Source organism: Loxodonta africana, chromosome 20, assembly GCF_030014295.1.
Source record: "Loxodonta africana isolate mLoxAfr1 chromosome 20, mLoxAfr1.hap2, whole genome shotgun sequence".
In the NCBI taxonomy this organism is placed as follows: Eukaryota; Metazoa; Chordata; class Mammalia; order Proboscidea; family Elephantidae; genus Loxodonta; species Loxodonta africana.
Window position 1 is genome coordinate 69,001,890 of NC_087361.1, and position 20,299 is coordinate 69,022,188.

Here is a 20,299-nt window from a genome sequence, read left to right on the forward strand (position 1 = left end):
TGTTATATTTATTACCTGGGTAGCCTTTTAATATTTGTTGCTACTGGGAATAGTATCTTTTTTAAATTACATTTTAAATTGTTTGCTGCTGGTATACAGAAATGCAGCTGATTTTTGTATATTGATCTTATAACAATACAATCTTTGCAATTATAATAGTTTGTTATATAGATTCTTTTATAGTCCAATTTATATACTTTTAATTTCTTTTTCTTGTTTTACTGTGCTAGCCAAGACCTCATTAGCACAATATTGGAGCCCTGTGGTACAGTGGTTAAGTGTTCAGCTGCTAACCAAAAAGTCAGCAGTTCGAATCCATCAGCTACCCCTTGAAACCCCTACAGGGAAGTTCTACTCTGTCCTACAGGGCCACTATGATCTGAACTGACTCAACGGCAATGAGTTTGGTTTTTTAGTACAATATTGAATAAAAATGGTAATAGTGGGCTCTCTTTTCTTGGTCCTGATTTAAAAGGGAATACTTTTAACCTTTTGTCTTTGAGTACATGAATTTTAGTGTAGATTTCTGGAAGATACTTTTTATCAAGTTAAGGAGGTTCCCATTCTATTCCTGGTTTGCTAGAATTAAAAAAAAAAAAATCAGGACTCGAAATGATCATATGATTTTTAACCTCTCTTTTGAAAAACAAAAAACAAAAAAAAACAACTTTTTAGTTTTTTTTTTTTGTTAATGTGGTGCCATTTGCTTTAAAAGCCTTTTAATTAATTCAAAATCATTACTTAGGTTAAAAGAACACAATGTTTTAAATTAAAGCTTTATTAAATCATGATTGAGATAAAAACAATAGTCTGAGATTATTATAAGATCATTTATTACCTTAATCATATTTTAGTCAATAAAGGGATTTGAGGTTAACTCAGTATTAAAGAGCTGTAAATCAAAAGGATTTTTTTTTTTTTTTTGCTTGTAAGCGGGTCACATCTGCTAGGTTGCTATGTCATTTATAAAATTGTCAGGTTCTACATATAGGTCTTTTTAGAGAAGCTGCATTAATGAGTTAGAGTGATTGGAAAACATTATGCTTCATTTAAGATAGAATTCCATCCCCAAGCCCCAGGGGCCTCAGTGCCTCGTGAAGCTCCCAAGTCCTATGGCAGGAAGTCTTAGAAGAGCAAGAGAAGGGAGGGGTGGGAAACTCAGCACTTACTGCCCCTTCCTTGGTTGCTTTCAACTGTAGGTGTCAACCCATGAAATGTCTGGCTGGATTTGGATCTACGGTGTAAAATATATGTCTTGTGGGAATGCAAACAAGCCTTATTTCCTTAGGGTTAATGGATAATGGCTTTAGTCAAGGGAGACAGTTTTTCAAAAACCAAATACACGTTTTGGTAAGTAATGATTTAACGAGAACACAAAATGATTGTTGTTTTTTTCTGGCCCTGATATTAACTCAGTGTTTTGTAGTTTACTGTAATAAAATATAGTATGTCATAATATCTCATACACAGTCTACTTTCAGATTTAGTGTGATATACCTACCTGGGTAAGCCAGAATTAGTGCAAAATTGCCTGCCTGGAAAAATCTTACTAAAAAGCCAATTCATCTGAAATATTTAAGAAGTGAACTGATGGCTACCAATGTTATTTCCACAGGAAATTAATTAATAATTTGGTAATTTATTAATTAATGAAAACAGTTTTTAGGAATATGTGTCAGCATATTATTTTCGATGATGTGTTCTCTTAATCGAAATCTGGGTTTACATTCTAGCTATGCTGGTTATTAATTGTGATACCTAGGGTAAATAATTTAGCTCCCTACACCTCAGTCTCCTCATCTGTACTATGGTGGCTATAATGATTACCTCCTAGAGCTGTTAGAAAGGTTAAGTGAATTGAGGCATGTTGATATATAATAGAATCTCAGGACAAGATATTTCTAATTCTCTTCTTGTAAAACAGGACTGCCATTCTGCAGTGCAGCAAGCAGGGACTCTGGGGCCAGATCACTTGGGTTGACTCCTGGCTCTACCACCTTGCCAGCTGTGGGACCGTGGACAAGCTGCTTAAACTCTCTAAGACTCAGTTTTCTCATCCGTAGAATAGGCATAATAAAAGCGCTTTCTTCACAGGGTGGTTTTGAGAATGAAATGAGCTTATTTATCTAAATGCTTGGAACAGTACCTGGCTCATAGAAATGCTATCTAAGTGTTGTTGTTGTGTGCCATCAGTTAATTCAGACTCATAGGACCTCCGTGACAGACTAGAACTGCTCCGCAGAGTTTTCTAAACTAGCCTTTACAGAAGCAGATCACCAGGTCTTTTCTCCCATGGAGCCATAGGCTGGGTTCGAACCACCAACCTCTTTGTTAGCAGCCCAGTGCTTAACCATTGTGCAACCAGGGCTCATGTAAGTGTTAGCCAGTATTGTTATTGTAATGAGATACTTGTGGCTTCTTGTACTGGCATATTTTTGGGTGATTACATTTATAACTACAGCTGTGATCAACAATACGCTTCTGCTCTGGGAAGTGTGCGTTGGTGGAACTTTCTGACTTGCATGCCGGGGTAGAATGAAGAGAGTAGAGAAGGAGGCCACCCATGTCGCAGCTCCAGGCAGTACGTGCTCTGCAAAAACAGCCATCTTTGCAACTTCCAGCTCTGTGCACAGGGAGAAAGGAGCAAAGATATTACATATCCCCCAGGCACCACTTACTCCCACTAAGCCATTACTTTAATGAACACCAATATTTTTTAGTTTCATTGTAAATGTTGTTTATAGTGAAAACTGTATTATAACAACATTAAAGGAAATTTTTAAAGATGAATAGATCAACTGCAAACACACCATATAATGTAAAAACTGATTTCATTTTTTCTATTTCCCTCTAGTTCTCTCAGTGCATATACCGTGTGTCTTAGTCATCTAGTACTGCTATAACAGAAATACCACAAGTGGATGGCTCTGACAAAGAGAAATTTATTTCCTTGCAGTAAAGTAGGCTAAAAGTCCAAATTCAGGCCATCAGCTCCAGGGAAGGCTTTCTGTCTGTGTCAGCTCTGGAGGAAGGTCCTTGTCCTCAATCTTCCCCTGTTGAGGAGCTTCTTAGGTGCAGGGACCCCAGGTCCAAAGGACACACTCTGCTCCTGGTGCTGCTTTCTTGGTAGTATGAGGTCCCAACTCTCTGTTTGCTTCCCTTTCCTTTTATCTCTTTGAGAGATAAAAGGTGGTGCAGGCCACACCACAGGGAAACTCCCTTTATGTTGGTCTGAGTTGGTTGGTGTTACAATCCCACCCTAATCCTCTCAACATAAAATTACAATCACAAAATGGAGAACAACCACAGAACACTGGGAATCATGGCCTAACCAAGTTAATACACACATTTGGGGGGGGGGACACAATTACCCATGCTCATGGAATTCCCTGGTCTTACCATGTTTCCCATCATCCTCAAGCAGCTGGATTGATAGAATGAAGGAATGGCCTCCTAAAGACACAATTACAGCATCAGCTAGGTGGCACTACCTTGCAGGGTTGGGGTAATGTTCTCCAGGAGGCTGTGTATGCTCTAAACCAGCGTCCAATATATGGTGCTGTTTCTCCCATAGCAAGGATTCATGGGTCCAGGAATCAAGGGGTGGAAATGGAGTGGCACCACTCACTATTACCCCCAGTGACCCACTCACAAGGTTTCTGCTTCCTGTCCCCACGACCTTAAGCTCTGCAGGCCTAGAGATCTTAGTTCCAAAGGGAGGAACGCTTCCACCTGGAGACACATCATTCATTCTATTGAACTGGAAGCTAAGAATGCCACCTGGCCACTTTGGGCTCCTTATGCCTCTGGATCAACAGGCAAAGAAGGGAGTTACATACTGGGTGGTGTGATTGATCCAGAATACCAAGAGGATATCAGACTGATATTACATAATGGAGGTAAAGAAGACTAAGTCTGGAATGCAGGAAATCCCTTAGGGCATCTGTCAGTACTACAGTGTCCTATGATTAAAGTCAATGGAAAACCATAGCAACCCAATTCCGACACGACTGCTAATGGCCCAGGCCCTTCGAAAATGAAGGTTTGGGTCACCCCACCAGGCAAAGAACCGCGACCAGCTGAGGTGCTTGCTGAGGGCAAAGGGAATACAGGATGGGTGGTAGAAGAAGGTAGTTCTAAATGCCAGTTACAGCCACTTGACCAGTTGTAGAAATGAGGACTGTAATTGTTATGAGTATTTCTGCTTTGTATGTGAGCATCACTCTTTACTTATAAAATATAAGATGTAAACAGGGTTAGTGGGTTTTTGGTTTACGTATGTTAGTTGTACCATGTTAGGTGCAAGTATAACTTTGTAGTTGTGTTTATTCAGAGATTATATATGGTTTGGGGAGATGTGTACAGATGCCAAGTTGACAAGGGGTGGACTGTGATGGTTAAGATTATGTGCCAATTTGGCTGGGCCATGATTCTCAGTGTTTTGGGAGTTGTATAATGTGATCACTTCCCTGTAGAAATTTGATATGTGACCACCCCCATGATGGAATCTCCTGAGTGGTACCGGTAGAGGTGGGGCCTGTGGTAGCTCACCGCCCCCTCAGCCTTCATCTCTCCACCTTCTACTGCCTACTTCCTTTTTGCTTGCCTTACAAAAGTTGTTGGCTTGTTCTGGATCCAGCTGCTGCCTCTTGTCTGATCTCTGGTTCTTGGGACTTGAGCTAACAGCTTACCTGTCCATCATGGGATTCACCGATCTTCACGGCTTGCAAGCAACAGTTCTGCTCCCCAACCTACCTAACTTGGGTTTGCCAGCCCCTGCAGCTATGTGACTCAGGAGAAACCTTGCGGTCTTGCCTGCCGACCTTGGAGATTCCTAGACCATCACAACCTGTGAGCGGAGCCCTGCTCTCTGACCTGCTCATCTTTGGTTCATCAGCTTCTGAGGCTCCATGAATTGGGAAAGGCCCCTATCCTGATCCAAGAATTTAGGATGTTCCAACCCCTACAGTCACGTGAGCTGTTTCCTTGGTATAAATCTCTCTCTATATATTTATACACTTTTTTGGTTTTGCTTCTCTAGAGAACCCAGCCTAAGACACTGTGTACATTGTTGCCAGTACCGTGTACAGACCATTATACAGTATTTACTGTGCTTAACATTAATCACCAGCCCTTTCCCCCGTTACATAGTCTTTATGATAGGCCACTGTCTTAGTTTCCCAGTGCTGCTCTAATAGAAATACCACAAGTGGGTGGTTTAAAGAACATAAATCTATTTTCTCACAGTTCAGGAGGCAAGAATTCTGAATTGAGGGCACTGGCTCTAGGGGAAGGCTCTCTATCAGTTCTGGGAGAAAACCCCTGTCTCAGTTTCTGTAGCCCTGACATTCCTCGGTTTCCTGGAGATCTCCATGGCATCTACTTTCCCCCTATTTCTGCTTGTTGTCTCTGTGTCTATGAAGCTCTTTATGTCACTCAGAAATGATCTCCTATACTGATATGGCCTAATTACTAAAAGAGAGAAAACACTGTTTCCGAATAGGATTATATCCAAAGGTATATTCCCTTACCCTGTTGCCGTGACGCTGATTCTGACTCCTAGTGAGCCTATAGAATGGAGTAGAACTGCCCCATATGGTTTCCAAGGAGTGACTGGTGGCTTTGAACTGCCGGCTTTTTGGTTAGCAGCTATGCTCTTAACCACTTTGCCACCAGGGCTTCATCCAAAGTACAGGGATTAGGATTCCAACACGTATTTTGGAGGAACACAATTCAGTGCATAACAGTCGTAATTACTCCTTTTTTTAGAAATCAAAATGTTCACTTTTTGTGCAATAATAGGAGTGCTCTAGATATGAACGATAGAGAGGGAAATAAGTTATAAAATTAAAGGACATAGAAGACCTAAACCTCCTTATGGCAGGAAGAAAGAGAGGCAGAATTTGCCTAAGAGCGATGAAATTCAAGAATCTGCTTTTGCAACCGACTCCTATCGCAAACGTTTTATTTAATACCTCTATCATTAAATTTAAGGCAGTTAAAGAGAATTCGCATGCAGTGGGTACATGGAGGTTCATTATACTATTGTCTGGTTTGTGTATGTTTAAAATTTCCCGTGACTAAAAAGGTTAAAATTTTTCGCTTGTGAAAGGTTTTTCCAACACCCTAAGGAATAGTTTAAAAAATCTCTTGGTGCCACCTGCCACCTTTGTGAGAATGCTTTTTTAAAGCACTTCTTCCTTCAGAGGCTTTACTTCTGTCTCCCAGGAAATTGCTGCAATGGCGTGTCAGTCTGCAATGTGTACAGTGGAGTGGTGCTCTCTTGGATGTGGTGCTCATGTGCAGTTCACAACTTCCCACTGTATGCTGAGACCCTTCTTGGGTTTCACTAAACCACTGTTGACATCTTTAAGAAGGTGGGGGAGGGAGGATGGGGAAAGGGAGGGGGCTGTAGCTGTTTCATCATTTGCAGCCTGTACTGGGTAGGGAAGGAGACTGGTGGTACAAAGCTTAAGCACTCGGCTGCTAACTGAAAGGCTGACTGTTTGAATCCATCCAGTGGCGCCATGGGAGAAAGACCTGGTGATCTGTTTCTGTAAAGATTACAGCCTTGAAAACTCTATAGGGCAGTTCCTCTCTGTTGCATGGAGTCACTATGAGTCGAAATTGACTCGATGACACCTAACAACAATTGGGTAGGGGGTGGCTGGCCGTGATGGTACAGTAGGCTGTGCCCTCCACCACCCACCTTGGGCTGAGACCAGTGGACCTGCTGACAAACCCTATAGGTCACAGCCCAGACTCACTAGAGTTACACACACTGTCCGGGTGTCCTGACAACACGCTTATTAAGATCAGCAGAAAGGGCACTGGTGCTTGAGCTCAAAGTTTACAGATGTAAAAATGAATTGAGAGCCCGAGCTCTCCTTTCTCTTGGTACTCCATGACTCACACGGCGTCCCCTTATGTGTCCAACCCTCCATTGCATCCTAGTCCAGTCTTACTCAGGACTGTTGTCAGGATATCTCCTTTTGGCCTTCCTTCTGGTTTGTTCTATCCTGGTGTCAGTCCATTCTTTCCTTGTTTGAGGCTGAGTCCCATCACCCTCTCACATTCCCAGGAATTCTCTAGTTCTTGACTCCCTTGGCCCTTACCTGCTGCATCGTGAGGTTTCCAGCAGCACTGCTGGTGTCGGAGACTCCTCTCATGGAGGGATACTATGCTTGATTAAAGAGAAGTAGAAGACTACTCGGTGAGATCTAACAGGTGACACGATTAAGGAAGAAAGAAGCCGGCGAAGAAAACTTACAAAAATAACTGCGCTCAGTGGTGAGTTGTTTAGGGCAGGGATGGTGATGTGGTCCCTTCTGAAATCCTCACAGCTGGCATGGGCCTGGCACTCAGAGCACACAACAAATATTTGTTGAGTGAAGGAGTGGACATTAAGGTCACAGTAAGCAAAAGGTGCAAATATTTATCAACAGATGTATGGATAAACTAAATGTGGTGTATCCATGCAATGGAATATTTGTTGTTAGTTACTTCCATCGAGTTGGCTTTGACTCATGGCAGCCTCATGTACAACAGAACGAAATGCTGCCTGGTCCTGCACCATCCCGGTGATCGTTGGTACGCTTGAGTCCGTTGTTGTGGCTATTGAGAATTTCTCTTGTTTTTTGCTGACCCTCCAGTTTACTAACCATGATGTCCTTTTCTAGCAATTGGTCTTTCCTGATCATGTGCTCAAAGTAACCAAGCCAAATTCTCACCATTCTCACTTCTAAGGAGCATTCTGGTTGTACTTATTCTAGTTCATTCTTCTGGCAGTCCTTGGTATATTCAATATTTTTCGCCGACACCACAATTTGAATGCATCAATTCTTCTTCTGTCTTCCTTTTTCATTGTCCAGCTTGGAACGGAGAACTGACGCATGCTACAAGACAGACGAACCGTAAACACATTATGCTAATGAAGAAGCTAGATGCAAACGGTCACACATTGTATAATTTCATTTATATGAAATGTCCAGAATAGGTGGGTCCATGGAGGCAGAAGGCAGCTTAGTGGCTATTAGGGGCTTGAGGAACTGCACGATGGGTACAGGGTCTCCTCTGGGAGTGATGAAAATGTTTTGGAGCTAGATAAGGTCATGGTTGCACAACGTTATAAATGAACTAAATACAACTACCTTGTATACTCTAAAACAGTTAATTTTATGCTACGTGAATTTCACCTCAATTTGTAAAAGTGTAACAATAACAAAGATTTCATAAATCAGGGGGAAAATATACTGAAAAACAATACTCCTCTCTCGGGTCCTTGCTTCCAAGATGACAAAGAAAAGGAGGAACAACGGTCATGCCGAAAAGGGCCATGGTCATGTGTAGCCTATTCACTGCAAGAACTGCATCCACTGAATGCCAGAGGTCAAGGCCATTACACCAGCGCCCCGGTGCCGTCGAGTCGATTCGGACTCATAGCGACCCTATAGGACGGAGAAGAACTGCCCCGTAGAGTTTCCAAGGAGCGCCTGGCGAATTTGAACTGCCGACCCTTTGGTTAGCAGCCGTAGCGCTTAACTACTATGCGACCAGGGTTTCCATCAAGACCATTAAGAAGCTGGTAATTAAGAAGCCTAGTAGAAGCCATGGAGCCCTGGCGGTGCAGTGGTTAAGACCTCAGCTGCTCAACGAAAGGTTGGCAGTTTGAATCCACCAGCCACTCCTTGGAAATGCCATGGGGCAGGTCTACTCTATCCTATAGGGTTGCGATGAGTCAAAATTGACTTGAAGGCAGTGGGTTTTAGTAGAGGCTGCAGCCATCTGAAGTGAGTGTCTTGGCTGCACATGTGTTTCCCAAGCTGTACATGAAACTCCATTACAGTGCTCCTGAAGCCTGGAAGGGCAGAACATCCCCACCCCAATGGGGGCCTGCAAGTGCCACCCCGTGACTTCCACCAAAGCCCATGTAAGGATTTGAGTCCTTAAGGGCTGAATAAAAACTAACCTGAAAGAAAAAAAAAATAGAAATCACACTTAAAAAAAAAAGCCATCAATACCATGTACATTAGGGATAAAGAAGTGAAGACCCCAAGATTGATCTGAGTAGAAGAAAATAATCAAGAAAGACACCTTCAGGAAGGAAATTATTTTTGGAAACAAGAGTGGTAGAGAGGAGTGCAGTGTTTACAAACACGTAGCTCCACTGATAATACTGTGTGACCTTAGGCTAGTTACTTAACCTTTCTGTGCATCGGACTCCTTATCTGTAAAATGGAGCAATGATATGCCTACCACTTAAGGAGAGTGTGGGCTTGTAGGCCTCGTTGAGTTAGTGGGTGAATGGTGGCTGGCACTTGCCAAATGGTGGTTAGCAACATCACGTGCTCACACAGCATCTTTACACTCCCATGAGGACGTTGTAGACATTTGAGGATGATCTTAATCTTAAATATGAATGGACAACCAAGGAAAACCAAACATATGAGGAAAACCGGCAATATGAAATTAACACTAGTTATCATTACCATAACCATTGTTACTAACATTTATTGAATGTTTACTATGAGCAGGAGTTATTTTCATCACTCTATCTTTACAGCAGTCTATCTTTACAGCAACCCTATTTCATAGTGAGGAAATGAAAGCTGAGAGAGCTATACCTTTTCATGTTAAAAAAATAACATGAAAGAAATTTTGGGGAGAAAGAAAAGATAAGAAGGAAGGAAACAAAATAGTTCCTCTTACGGAGCAAAGTTTTCATTTTTCTAAATTATTTTTTAGTCCTTGTTCATAATCAACTTGTTTTGAAAAATAACTTTATTCTTTGTATTTAAATTATACATGCTGGTACTGTGTGGTACTGTAATAATGATACATGGCATTATGTATTTGTCAAAACCCATAGAACTATATACAATACAAAGTGTGAACCCTAATGTGAATGACGGGCTTTAGTACATAATAATGTATCTATATGTTATGGGTTGAATTGTGTCCCCCAAAAATGTGCGTCAACTTGGCTTGGCCACAATTCCCAGTATTGTGTGATTGTCCACCATTTTATCGTATGATGTGATTTTCCTATGGTTGTAAATCCTACCTCTGTGATGTTAATGAGGCAGGACTCAGTCTACAAGATTAGGTTGTATCTTGAGTTATCTCTTTTGAGATATAAAAGAGAGAAAGGGGGATCTCATACCACCAAGACACAAAAGCCAGGAGGGAGCACATCCTGGGGTCCCTGTGCTGAGAAACTCCTAGACCAGGGGAAGCTGATGACAAGGACCTTCCACTAGAGCCATCAGAGAAAGAAACCCTTCCCCTGGAGCTGGCACCTTGAATTTGGACTTCTAGCCTCCTAGAATATGAGAGAATAAATTTCTCTTTGTTAAAGCCATCCACTTGTGGTATTTCTATAATAGCAGCATTAGATATAAGACACTATATTTGTTCATTTAGGGTTGCTGTCAGTTGGAGTTGACTTGATGGCACACTGGGTTTTCCTTTTTTTATCGTGGTGAAAATATTCACAACAAAATATATAGCAACTCAACGGTCTCTACATGTACAATTCAATGACAGTGATTACATTCTTCAAGTTGTACAACCATTCTTCCTATCCTTTACCAAATATTCCACCACCATTAACGCAAACTCAATGCCCCCTAAGCAAACACTCTCCCTTTCCCCCCTCCCACCCCTGGTACCGATGAATAATCTTTGGTTTCTATGTATTTGCTTATATTTCATGTGAGTGAGATCATACAATGTCTGTCCTTCTGGGACTTACTTATTTTACCCAGCACGACGTTGTCAGGGTTCATCTGTGCTGTAGCATGCTGCAGGATGTGGTTTCTCTTTATGGCTGAGTAGTGTTCCATTGTGTGTATAGACCACGTCTTCTTTGTCCATTTGTGCATTGATGGACATTTCGGTTGTCTCCACCTTTTGGCTGCTGTGACGAGTGTTGCAGTGAACGTTGGTACACAGGTTTCTGTTTTCAAGGCTCATCCGTCGCATCTGGTTTTTCATAGCTTTTAGGATCCTCGGTACAAGTTGAATGAATAAAGTTAGATGAAACCCCCCAAAAGGAATAAAGCTTATTCAAACTTAAAATAAATAAAGAGATGAAACAAATATAGTCAATATACTCAGGTTATACTCAGGTAGTGTGTATACCAGTGCCTGTTATATGAGTTTTGTATTGTCTGTGTGTTTGAAATAGGAAATAAATTCTTTAGTTAATAACAAAAAATTTTCTACCAAAACAAGATGTGTGCTCTAGAAAATGCACAAATAGGACAGTAAAGTATAGAATCGATATTTAAGGACAGACTGCTGCTCTCATCACGTGGCCCTAGCCTCTCCTCCGTCTATTGTTCTCCTGTGCATCACTACAGGAACATATTGCTCCCCGTAACTTGGATGTTTCTGTTAATTCCAGGAACAAAAGGGAACCTTAAAGTTTGTACTGTGAAATACTAGACTACCTGATACACCACAAGCTTTCCTCAGTCCTCAGATTATATGACTTTTTCTAGAATAAAAAATAATATCTTTTGAACAAGGCATTGGAAACAAATAAATTCCTCTTGACATGTTCTTTCTGTTTGCTAGAGGCCGGAGGCTGCCACCAGGAAACCCAAAGCCCTGAACTGCTATGGCCTGGATCGTAAGGCTTCCAAAGAGCTAAGGTAATGGTGCTCTTAGTGGGTGAGGAGACTGAGGTAATTGTATCATGGGACTCCTGGGAATTGTTATTCAGATTTCTGTGATGGGTTTGAGCCTGAAATGAGTCTGTGGAGAAAGGTGAAAGATTCGTAATACCTCATATTTTCAAAGCTAGCAGTCTCTAGTTCAGTGCTCATACTCAGAATGAAGGAAACAGGCCAGGGAGGTTGAGGGGCATGCTAAAAGTCACAAAGAGCTGAGACTAGAACCTGAGTTTCCCGATTTGTAGTCAGTTGGATTCCTATTTATGTCTTGGAAGATGGGGAAAGAGTGAGAAAAAAAAGAGTAAGCAGTTGAAATAAAATCTCGAGACAGGCCACTTTATTAGTCAGAAAAAACGCTTTCTAGAAAGTTCCCCAACTTCTGAATAAACTTTGGCAGATTTTACAGGATTAGATTAGTTGGAACATACTGCCCTCACTGAAAAATTTCAGAAAATACCCTCTTGCCCTTTTAAATGCAAAACAAACAGGTTTCAATATCACTTGCCACCTCCCCCCGGGACGGCAGCCACCTCCCCACTGGATGGCAGGCTCTTTGGGCAGTGCTTACACTGTGAGGAGAGAGGTGAGGACCGGTCCCCTCCCCGTGTGCTGCTGCCCCCATCCAGCAGGGACCAGGGGGACTGACAGCAAGGACAGAGTGGTGCACAGATGGCTGGTATCAATGAATGCATGATTTGTGGGATTTTAGAGATTCCTCACTGCCAGCAGTACCCTGTGAATATCATTTGTTGGCATTCACACAGGTTTTAAATGCATTGTTGCTGTTAGCTGCCCCGAGACAGCCCCCAACTCACGGTGACCCCATGCACACAGCAGATCAAAACCCTGTCCAGTCCTGTGCTGTCCCCATGACCAGTTTTGGATTGGACCCTTGTGATCCATAGGGTTTTCACTGGCTGATTTTTAAAAATAGGCCACCAGGTCTTTCTTCCTAGTCTACCTTAGTCTGGAAGCTCTGCCAAAACCTGCTCAGCATCATAGCAACACACAAGCCTCCAGTGACAGACTGCACGTGAGGTTCCCTGGCCGGGAATTGAACCTGGGTCTCTGGCATGGAGGGTGAGAATTCTACCACTGAAACACCATCAATCGCTGCCTCATTTTAAATGAGTAGAAGGCTCCTTCTAAAGCCCCACCATTAATGCTCCTGTGGGCCTCAAGACCCACACATTTTAAGGGGATGCTCAGATAGTAAAGAACCAAAAAAACCAAACCCATTGCTGTCAAGTCAATTTCGACTCCCAGCAGCCCCGTAGGACAGCGTAGAACTGCCCCATAGGGTTTCCAAGGCTATAAATCTTTATGGAAGCAGGCTGCCACATCTTTCTCCTACAGAGCAGCTGGTGGTTTTGAACAGCCAACCTTTCGGTTAGCAGACAAGCACTTAACCACTAAACCACCAGGGCTCCTACCAAACCTCTTGCCATTGAATCCGACTCATAGCAACCCAACAGGACAGAGTAGAGCTGCCCCACAGCGTTTCCAAGGCTGTAATCTTTATGGGAGCAGACTGCCATATCTCCCTCCCACAGAGCGGCTGGCGATTCAAACCAGTGACCTTTCAGTTAGCAGCCGAGCGCTTAACCGTGAAGCCACCAGGGCTCCTTGCTGAGGCAGTAGCTGGTCACAATTCACTAATCCCACTAATGTGTTCACAGGTGTGCTACAAGATCATCCAAAACCAGAGTCAGAGAAGAGAGCGTAACCAAAGAGAAAGACTGCTCTAAAAGCCAGAACCTGGAGGGGCTTCCGGTGGCCATTACATTTGCTGTGCTTGCCATCTTCATCATTGTGGTTTTTATCTACATAACTGTGGAAAGAAAGCCACTCTTTGGTTAAATACATTAGGAGAAGCAGTGAGCAGGTGCCTGGTACTGCTCCAAGCCTCCCACTTCAGGAAAGAACCCACAGGCTACTCTGAGAGGAGGCCAGCCATAGCCATGACACCTTCCTTGCATGGTGGGTGCAGCTCTCACAGGTCTGTGCCTGGGCTCAGCAAGAGGTGGAAGGAACAAGTGGGACACCCAGGCACCTGAGTCAAAGCGCATGACAGGAAATTCCCACGTCATGCCAGCCATCATTAAAGGTGCTTCCAAGTTTGAGCAAACTTCTGAAAAGGAAGCTGTGCTTAGTGTTTTGTTTTGTTTTTTAAACTGTGGTGATAAGCTATTGTTATTAGCTGCCATTGAATTAGCCTCCGACTCATGGCGACCCCATGTGTTACAAAGTAGAACTGCTCCAGACGGTTTTCTTAACTGTAGTCTTTACAGAAGCAATTCGCCAGGACTTTCTTCTGCAGAGCTGCTGGGTGGGTTTAAAAAGCCAAGCTTTAGGTTAGCAGCTGATCATAAACCACCTCTGTCACACAGGCTCCGTGAGAAGCCATAGATCACATTTTTTTTACCCTTCAAACTGTATAGCCCACTATAGGAAAGCCTAAACCAACCAAATTGCCATTGAGTCGATTTTGACTCATATAGACACTATAGGACAGAGTAGAACTGCCCCATAGAGCTTCCAAGGAGCACCTGGGAGATTTGAACTGCCGCCCTTTGGTTAGCAGCCATAGCACTTAACCACTACGCCACCAGGGTTTCCGAGGAAAGTCCACAACAGATAATTAACCAAAGAGGAATGTGTATGGTTTAGCAAACACAAAGGCATGTCCAACATTTTCAGTAATGAAAGGAAAACAACTGAGAACAAGATGCATTTTCACCTTCGAAATTTAGCAAGGTTTCAAAAAGTTAAGACCTGATGAGGGAGTGTAATTGACCATGGCCTCTGGGGTCAGGCAGGCCTGGCTAGGCCCCTGACTTCTCCATTTATTGGCTCTGTGACATTGGGTGAGTTGGTCGCCCTATCTGAGCCTCAGTTTTAACTTCTAAAAATGGGGAAAGAATAGAGGTATCAGGGTAATAAAGAATTTGAAGAAATGATGTCTATGAACCACTTTAGTGTGGTCCATACCTGACTTGCAGTAAGCAATAAACACTTAAGCGATGTGGCGCTTTAGCACAGTATGTCTACTTCTGGGAGGAACTAATCATAAATAAGGAAAAGTCTTAGGTACCGAGAAGTTTACCATAGCAGTTTTTATAGTAGCTAAAATGCACAACCAATCCAAACTTTCCATGACAAGGAAATAATTTCATAAATTGTAGTATAGCCTCCTGAAGGACAATTATGCAATAATTTAAAATGTTAACAATGAGTTTATTGTAGCGTTATTGTTGTTGTTAGCTGGGTAGGGATGGCCCCTGACCCATGGCAATCTCATGCACAAAGGAACGAAACGCGGCCCAGTCCTGCACCATCCCATTATCGGTTGCGGATTGAACCACTGTGATCCATAGGATTTTTATAGAAAATGCTTATTTTGAAATTTTGTGTAAGAGGTTTATTAAGACATAATTCACATGTCATACAATTTACCTACTTGGAGTATATAATTCGTATTCAGGGGTGTGCCACCATCACTACAGTCAATTTTAGGACATTTCCATCATTCCAAAAAGAACTGAAAACCACTCGTTGCTGTCAAGTCAATTCCAACTTGTAATGACCCTGTAGGACAGAGTAGAACTGCCCCTTAGGGTTTTCAAGGCTGTAAATCTTTATGGAAGCAAGCTGCAACATCTTTCTCCTGCAGAGTGGCTTGTGGGTTCCAACCGCCAACCTTTTGGTTAGCAACAGAGCACCTTAACCACTGCACCACCAGGGCTGTTTCATTCCAAAAAAACCCCTAAAATACTTATTTTTTAATGGTAAACAAAAAAGGGTACTAATTTGTTAGTATCTCATTATCATAACTGCATAAACAACAAAATCTCACTGGTGAGACTGATTTTTTTCTTTATTTCTACTTTTTCATACTTTTAAAGATTTCTATAGGCAATGTGTATTAACTTGCTAATGAGAGAAAATAAATTTTAATTTTTAAAAGTCATATACTGTATTACCAATGCATTTGGATGCAAGGAACATAAAATTCCAGTCAGGTCAGCTTAAACAAATAGGGGTTTGTTTGCATGTCATAAAAAGAAGTCTGGAGCTTAAGAGATCTTCAACCAAATGTAATGCATGGATTCTGATTCCAGTAAACCAACCATAAAAAAATACAATCAAGGAAATTCAGAACTAACTAGGTATTTGGTGATGTTAAACCAGTTGCCATCGAGTCGATTCCGACTCATAGCGACCCTATAGGACAGAGTAGAACTGCTCCGTGGTGATGTTAGGAGATGCTTAATGTTACAGGGCTGCAGCAGCTATTCTGTGACCATGAGGTAAAACGTACAAGGGAAAGACTGAGAGTCAGGAGATACTAAAATCTTTGAACTGCTGAATTTGTTCATTAGCATTTAAGGCAGGATTTCAGCCTCCTCTCATTGCCAACCATGTGGTATGACATATTTCAGCCAGAGCTGCAAGGGAGGCTGGGAAAGTGAGTGAGTGAGCTTTAGCAGGCTCTCTATTAGACAGGGAGCCCTGGTGGTGCAGGTTGCTAACAAAAATGTCAGCAGCTCAAATCCATCAGCTGCTTCTTGGAAGCCCTATGGGGCAGTTCTACTCTGTCCTATAGGGTCACTATGAGCTGCAATTGACTTGATGACAACTTCATGATTTTTTTTTTTAAAGACAGACAAGGGAGAAAGGGGATTGGGTATAGGAATATAAGGAGCCAACCTACAGTGATGGCCACATGTACTTCAAAAGAAAACTTCTATGCTTAATAAAATCAAGCTGATTAAAAAATAAAAACTTTCCTAGAAAGGCTTCTTCGGCATTTCCAATTTTCACCAATTCTTATAAATCAGATCCTAGAATGGGAGTTTAAAGACACCATGCAAGATGTCTAGTGATCTAACCATACAAGGTTTGGGCCCCAGACCAGCAGAGTCAGCACCTCAAGCCCCACCCTAGACCTACAGAGTCAGAAGCTACATTTTCATGAGATCCCCAGGCAATTTAAGCTGGAGAAGCAAGGCTGCAGACCATCCCTGAGAGATACTTACGTAGAGGGAGTCCTAGCTCAGGCCTAAGCCAGGCTGACCCTAAGATTCAGGTCAGAGGACCAGTGGGCAGTTCCATCAGGAGTCCGTGCACTGGAGACTAGTCCCCATTGGGAAAAATGTGTCTTAAAGGAAAAGACCCAAGGCATCCAAGTTTGGTCTGAGGCAATATTTCACTACTCATCCACTCAATAACTTATTTAACATGTTCTGGGCACTGGTGATAAGATGACAAATAAGATACAGTCCCTGTCCCCAAGGAACACAGAGTCTGGTAGGGGAGTGGAGAAGTAAACAGATGCTATACTGCTCAGTGACATCATTTGTGGTAGGGCAGAGTGTCCTGGGAGCACTTGAGGGCAGTTTCTCAGACATTGGGAGTGGACGTGGGTGGCAAAGGATGAGCGGGACTCAGTCAAAAGAAGGAGGAGAAAAGGAAAGGGAAGGAAAATTCTTCCAGACTGCGGGAACCACAGATAGAATGAAGCAGTGGTGAGCGATGAGGCTGGGAAAGAAGGCAGATTCAGACCATGTTGGGCCTTGGGGACCATGTTACAAAGTTTGGAATTTAATCACGAGGTCAATGTATGAGGAAAGGAATTCTTCTAAGAGCTAAGCAAAACCTGCCACACTCTCCTCCCCTCAAGGAGCCCTGGTGGCACAACGATTAAGTGCTTGGGTGGTAACCAAAACGTTGGCGGTTCGAACCCACCCAGTGGCTCCATGGGAGAAAGACCTGGCCATCTGCTCCAGTGAAGATTAAAACACCAAAACCCAAACCCATTGCCACTGAGTCCATTCCGTCCCATAGCGACCCTATGGGACAGAGGAGAACTGCCCTTTCCAGGCTGTAATCTCTACGGAAGCAGACTGCCACATCTTTCTGCTTCAGAGCAGCAGGGCAGTTTCAAACCATCGACCTTTCTGTTAGCAGCTGAGTGCTTAACCATTGTGCCACCAGGACTCCTTTCTGTAAAGATTACAGCCTAGAAAACCCTATGAACAGTTCTACTGTGTCACATGGGGTTGTTATGAGTTGAAATCAACTTGATGGCACCTAGCAATAGCAACCCCACCGCCCCCCCACCCCCCGCACTGTCTCCCGTACCAGTTTTCATAGACTCATGCCTGAGAGAGATTTATCTCAAGGAAATGACTCATGCAGTGTAGAGGTCCCAAGTCTGTGGGTCAGGTGCCATGCTGGAAGCTTCTTCTGACTCATGTAGCTGCGAGGGTGACAAACCCAAGATTCACGGGTTAGACGGTAGGCTGCTGGCTCCGACTTTGAAGGCTGACAAATTCAAGATCAGCAGGTAAGACAGCGCTTCTGGCCCAAGTCCCAAGAACTGGAGGTCAGATGCTGACAAGCTCAATGTAGGATCCCGAGCAGAGCAAAAGCCAGCTAGCTTTGCCAGAAAGTCCACTTGGATGCAGGCCTCACTCCAAGGAAACTCCCTTTCAACTGATTGGGAGCTCACAGCAGATCCCATCATGGAGGTGATCACATTATATCAGATCTCTTCATGGAAGCGATTGCATCATTATACAGCTACCAAACTTCCTCCTAACCGCCAGACCTCTGAGAATCGTGGCCCAGCCAGCTGACACACAACCTAACCATCACAGAGGATAAAACCGGAGGAGCAGTTTGCCGAAAGCCCGGAGGGACGTTGGGAGTGCAGGCTGTCCTCAGTGTGCTGGGCCCTGGCAGCGTCAGGAGAGGGTGGCCCCCGCATTTGTGGAGGCAGCACACTTTGACATCACCCTTGCGCATGCATGCCCCCAACAAGGGCAGCAAACGCAGCAATACCCACGGAGCGAGAGCAGAGAGGAGATAGAAACCCGGAGGCTACTTGACACTGAGACAACTGCTGGTGCACAGACGTGAGGCACCTTCATGGGCTCCCAGGGAGAAGGAGGCATTGCTCCAGTTGCCTGGCACAACTAAGGGAGAAAACCAAAAAACTGTGGCCATCACTCTGACTCATAGCGGCCCTAAAGCGACCCTATAAGGGAGAAGGGGGGTGGTTAAAGCCCTATGCTTACAGAGCTCTAGGAGCATATTTGCCCTATTTTTGAACATCTGTGATGTGACCAAGTGTTTCATGATGGCCTCCTTAAGGCTCACTTCCCCTGGTATTTTAGGGAAAGCGAGTGTGGGTGTGTGGGGGTGGGGCTGGCTGATGCGGGACCACTGTCCTTCACAGACGGGAAACTTCTGCCACCCAGCTGACCACCACCCCACACATCACAACAACACAAGCTGTGGGTTTGTCTGAAATCTTAGACATAATGAGGAAATGAAAACGTGAGGAGGACAGAACCTTTAACACTGGACGCTAAACAAATCATCAACATCCTGGAAAATTGAACATTGACCCCGTCAAAGGGGCTCTCTTCACGGGTGCCTCGCAGTTCCGAGTCTTGCTTCCATGTCTCACGTTTTGCCCTCCTTTCCTCAAGGCAGCACCTTTAAACCTTGAGAGCGATTTTCCACCTTGTTTGGAGAAAATCCCACCCTCCACCACAGGGGGGTTTCAGCTTCCCCCAAATCCCGACCTCTTGAAAGTGTCTCCGCAGCGTGAGATGACGTAAGCTGTTTCCCTGTGGGCCACTCCTGAGCAGGACACACACATACCCTCCTGAGGACATGGTGCTGGGCCCAGACACTATGCTGCCTGAATCCATGCTGAAGAATCTGTTAAAAAAAAACCCAAACCCATTGCAGTTGAGTCGATTCCAACTCATAATGACCCTATAAGTACACAGTAGAACTGCCCCATAGGGTTTCCAAAGGGCAGCTAGCTGGTGGATTCCAACTGCCGACTTTTTAGTTAGCAGCCAAACGCTTAGCCACTGCACCAGCAGGGCCCCATGTGCTAAGGAGGAGAAGCCCCTTTATCCCAAAACAACACAATGTACCAAGATTCCCCCTCCTCCTACTGGGGATAGGTTTGTTTTGTTTTACACTACTGTGTTTTTTTCTGCTGCTTCTGCTTCTAAAGCACACCCGAGGACCTGGAACATAAGAACTGGGCCCAATTTGAGGCCTTTCCAAACAATAGAGTCATCCATCTACCCACTCCTGCCCCACCTTTAGCTACACAAGGCCCCAGAAGAAACTATGACATTGAGCGTTTTTTGACCTTGGGCCAATCAAATTCCTAGGCGGGGCTCCCTCCCTCACTAGTCTCAGTAATAGGAGGGGGATCAGTATAAGATTTATTCTCATGTTGTCAGGAGCAAACTCCCATCTATCAAGATGTTTTATTTTCCAGTTCCACCTACTTGTCTGCCTCCCCTACAAATCTCAGAGCTTCTTGGGTCAGAGACTGTATCTTAATCATCTGTGGATCTCCTCAAAGGGAAGGCTTCTTTCCTTCCAGATGGATCCCATCTCACCATCAAGCAGTTTCCATCCCAAAAACACGTCTGAAACCACAAAAGCAATACCCCAGATTTTGCCTCTTATTGACACCCTCGAAAAGAAGTCCCTAAAATGAGCAAACTGCTGTTGAGAGGCGCTCCCCGTCAACCTCGTTATGTGCTGTTTATCCTTCTCACAGGCTGTCATTCCTGGGGCAT

The 20,299-nt window shown here is 43.7% G+C and overlaps 1 protein-coding gene across 1 annotated transcript in view; it reads left to right on the forward strand.

The window, feature by feature from the left end:
- LEMD1 (LEM domain containing 1) overlaps nt 1-13,538 on the forward strand; it is a 53,992-nt gene extending 40,454 nt beyond the window's left edge. Inside the window, exons 3-4 of the mRNA XM_064272987.1 lie at nt 11,581-11,657; nt 13,358-13,538. Of these exons, the coding sequence (XP_064129057.1) occupies nt 11,581-11,657; nt 13,358-13,538 (258 nt within the window). The remainder of the gene's footprint in view (nt 1-11,580; nt 11,658-13,357) is intronic.
- Nucleotides 13,539-20,299: the final 6,761 nt, after the last annotated feature.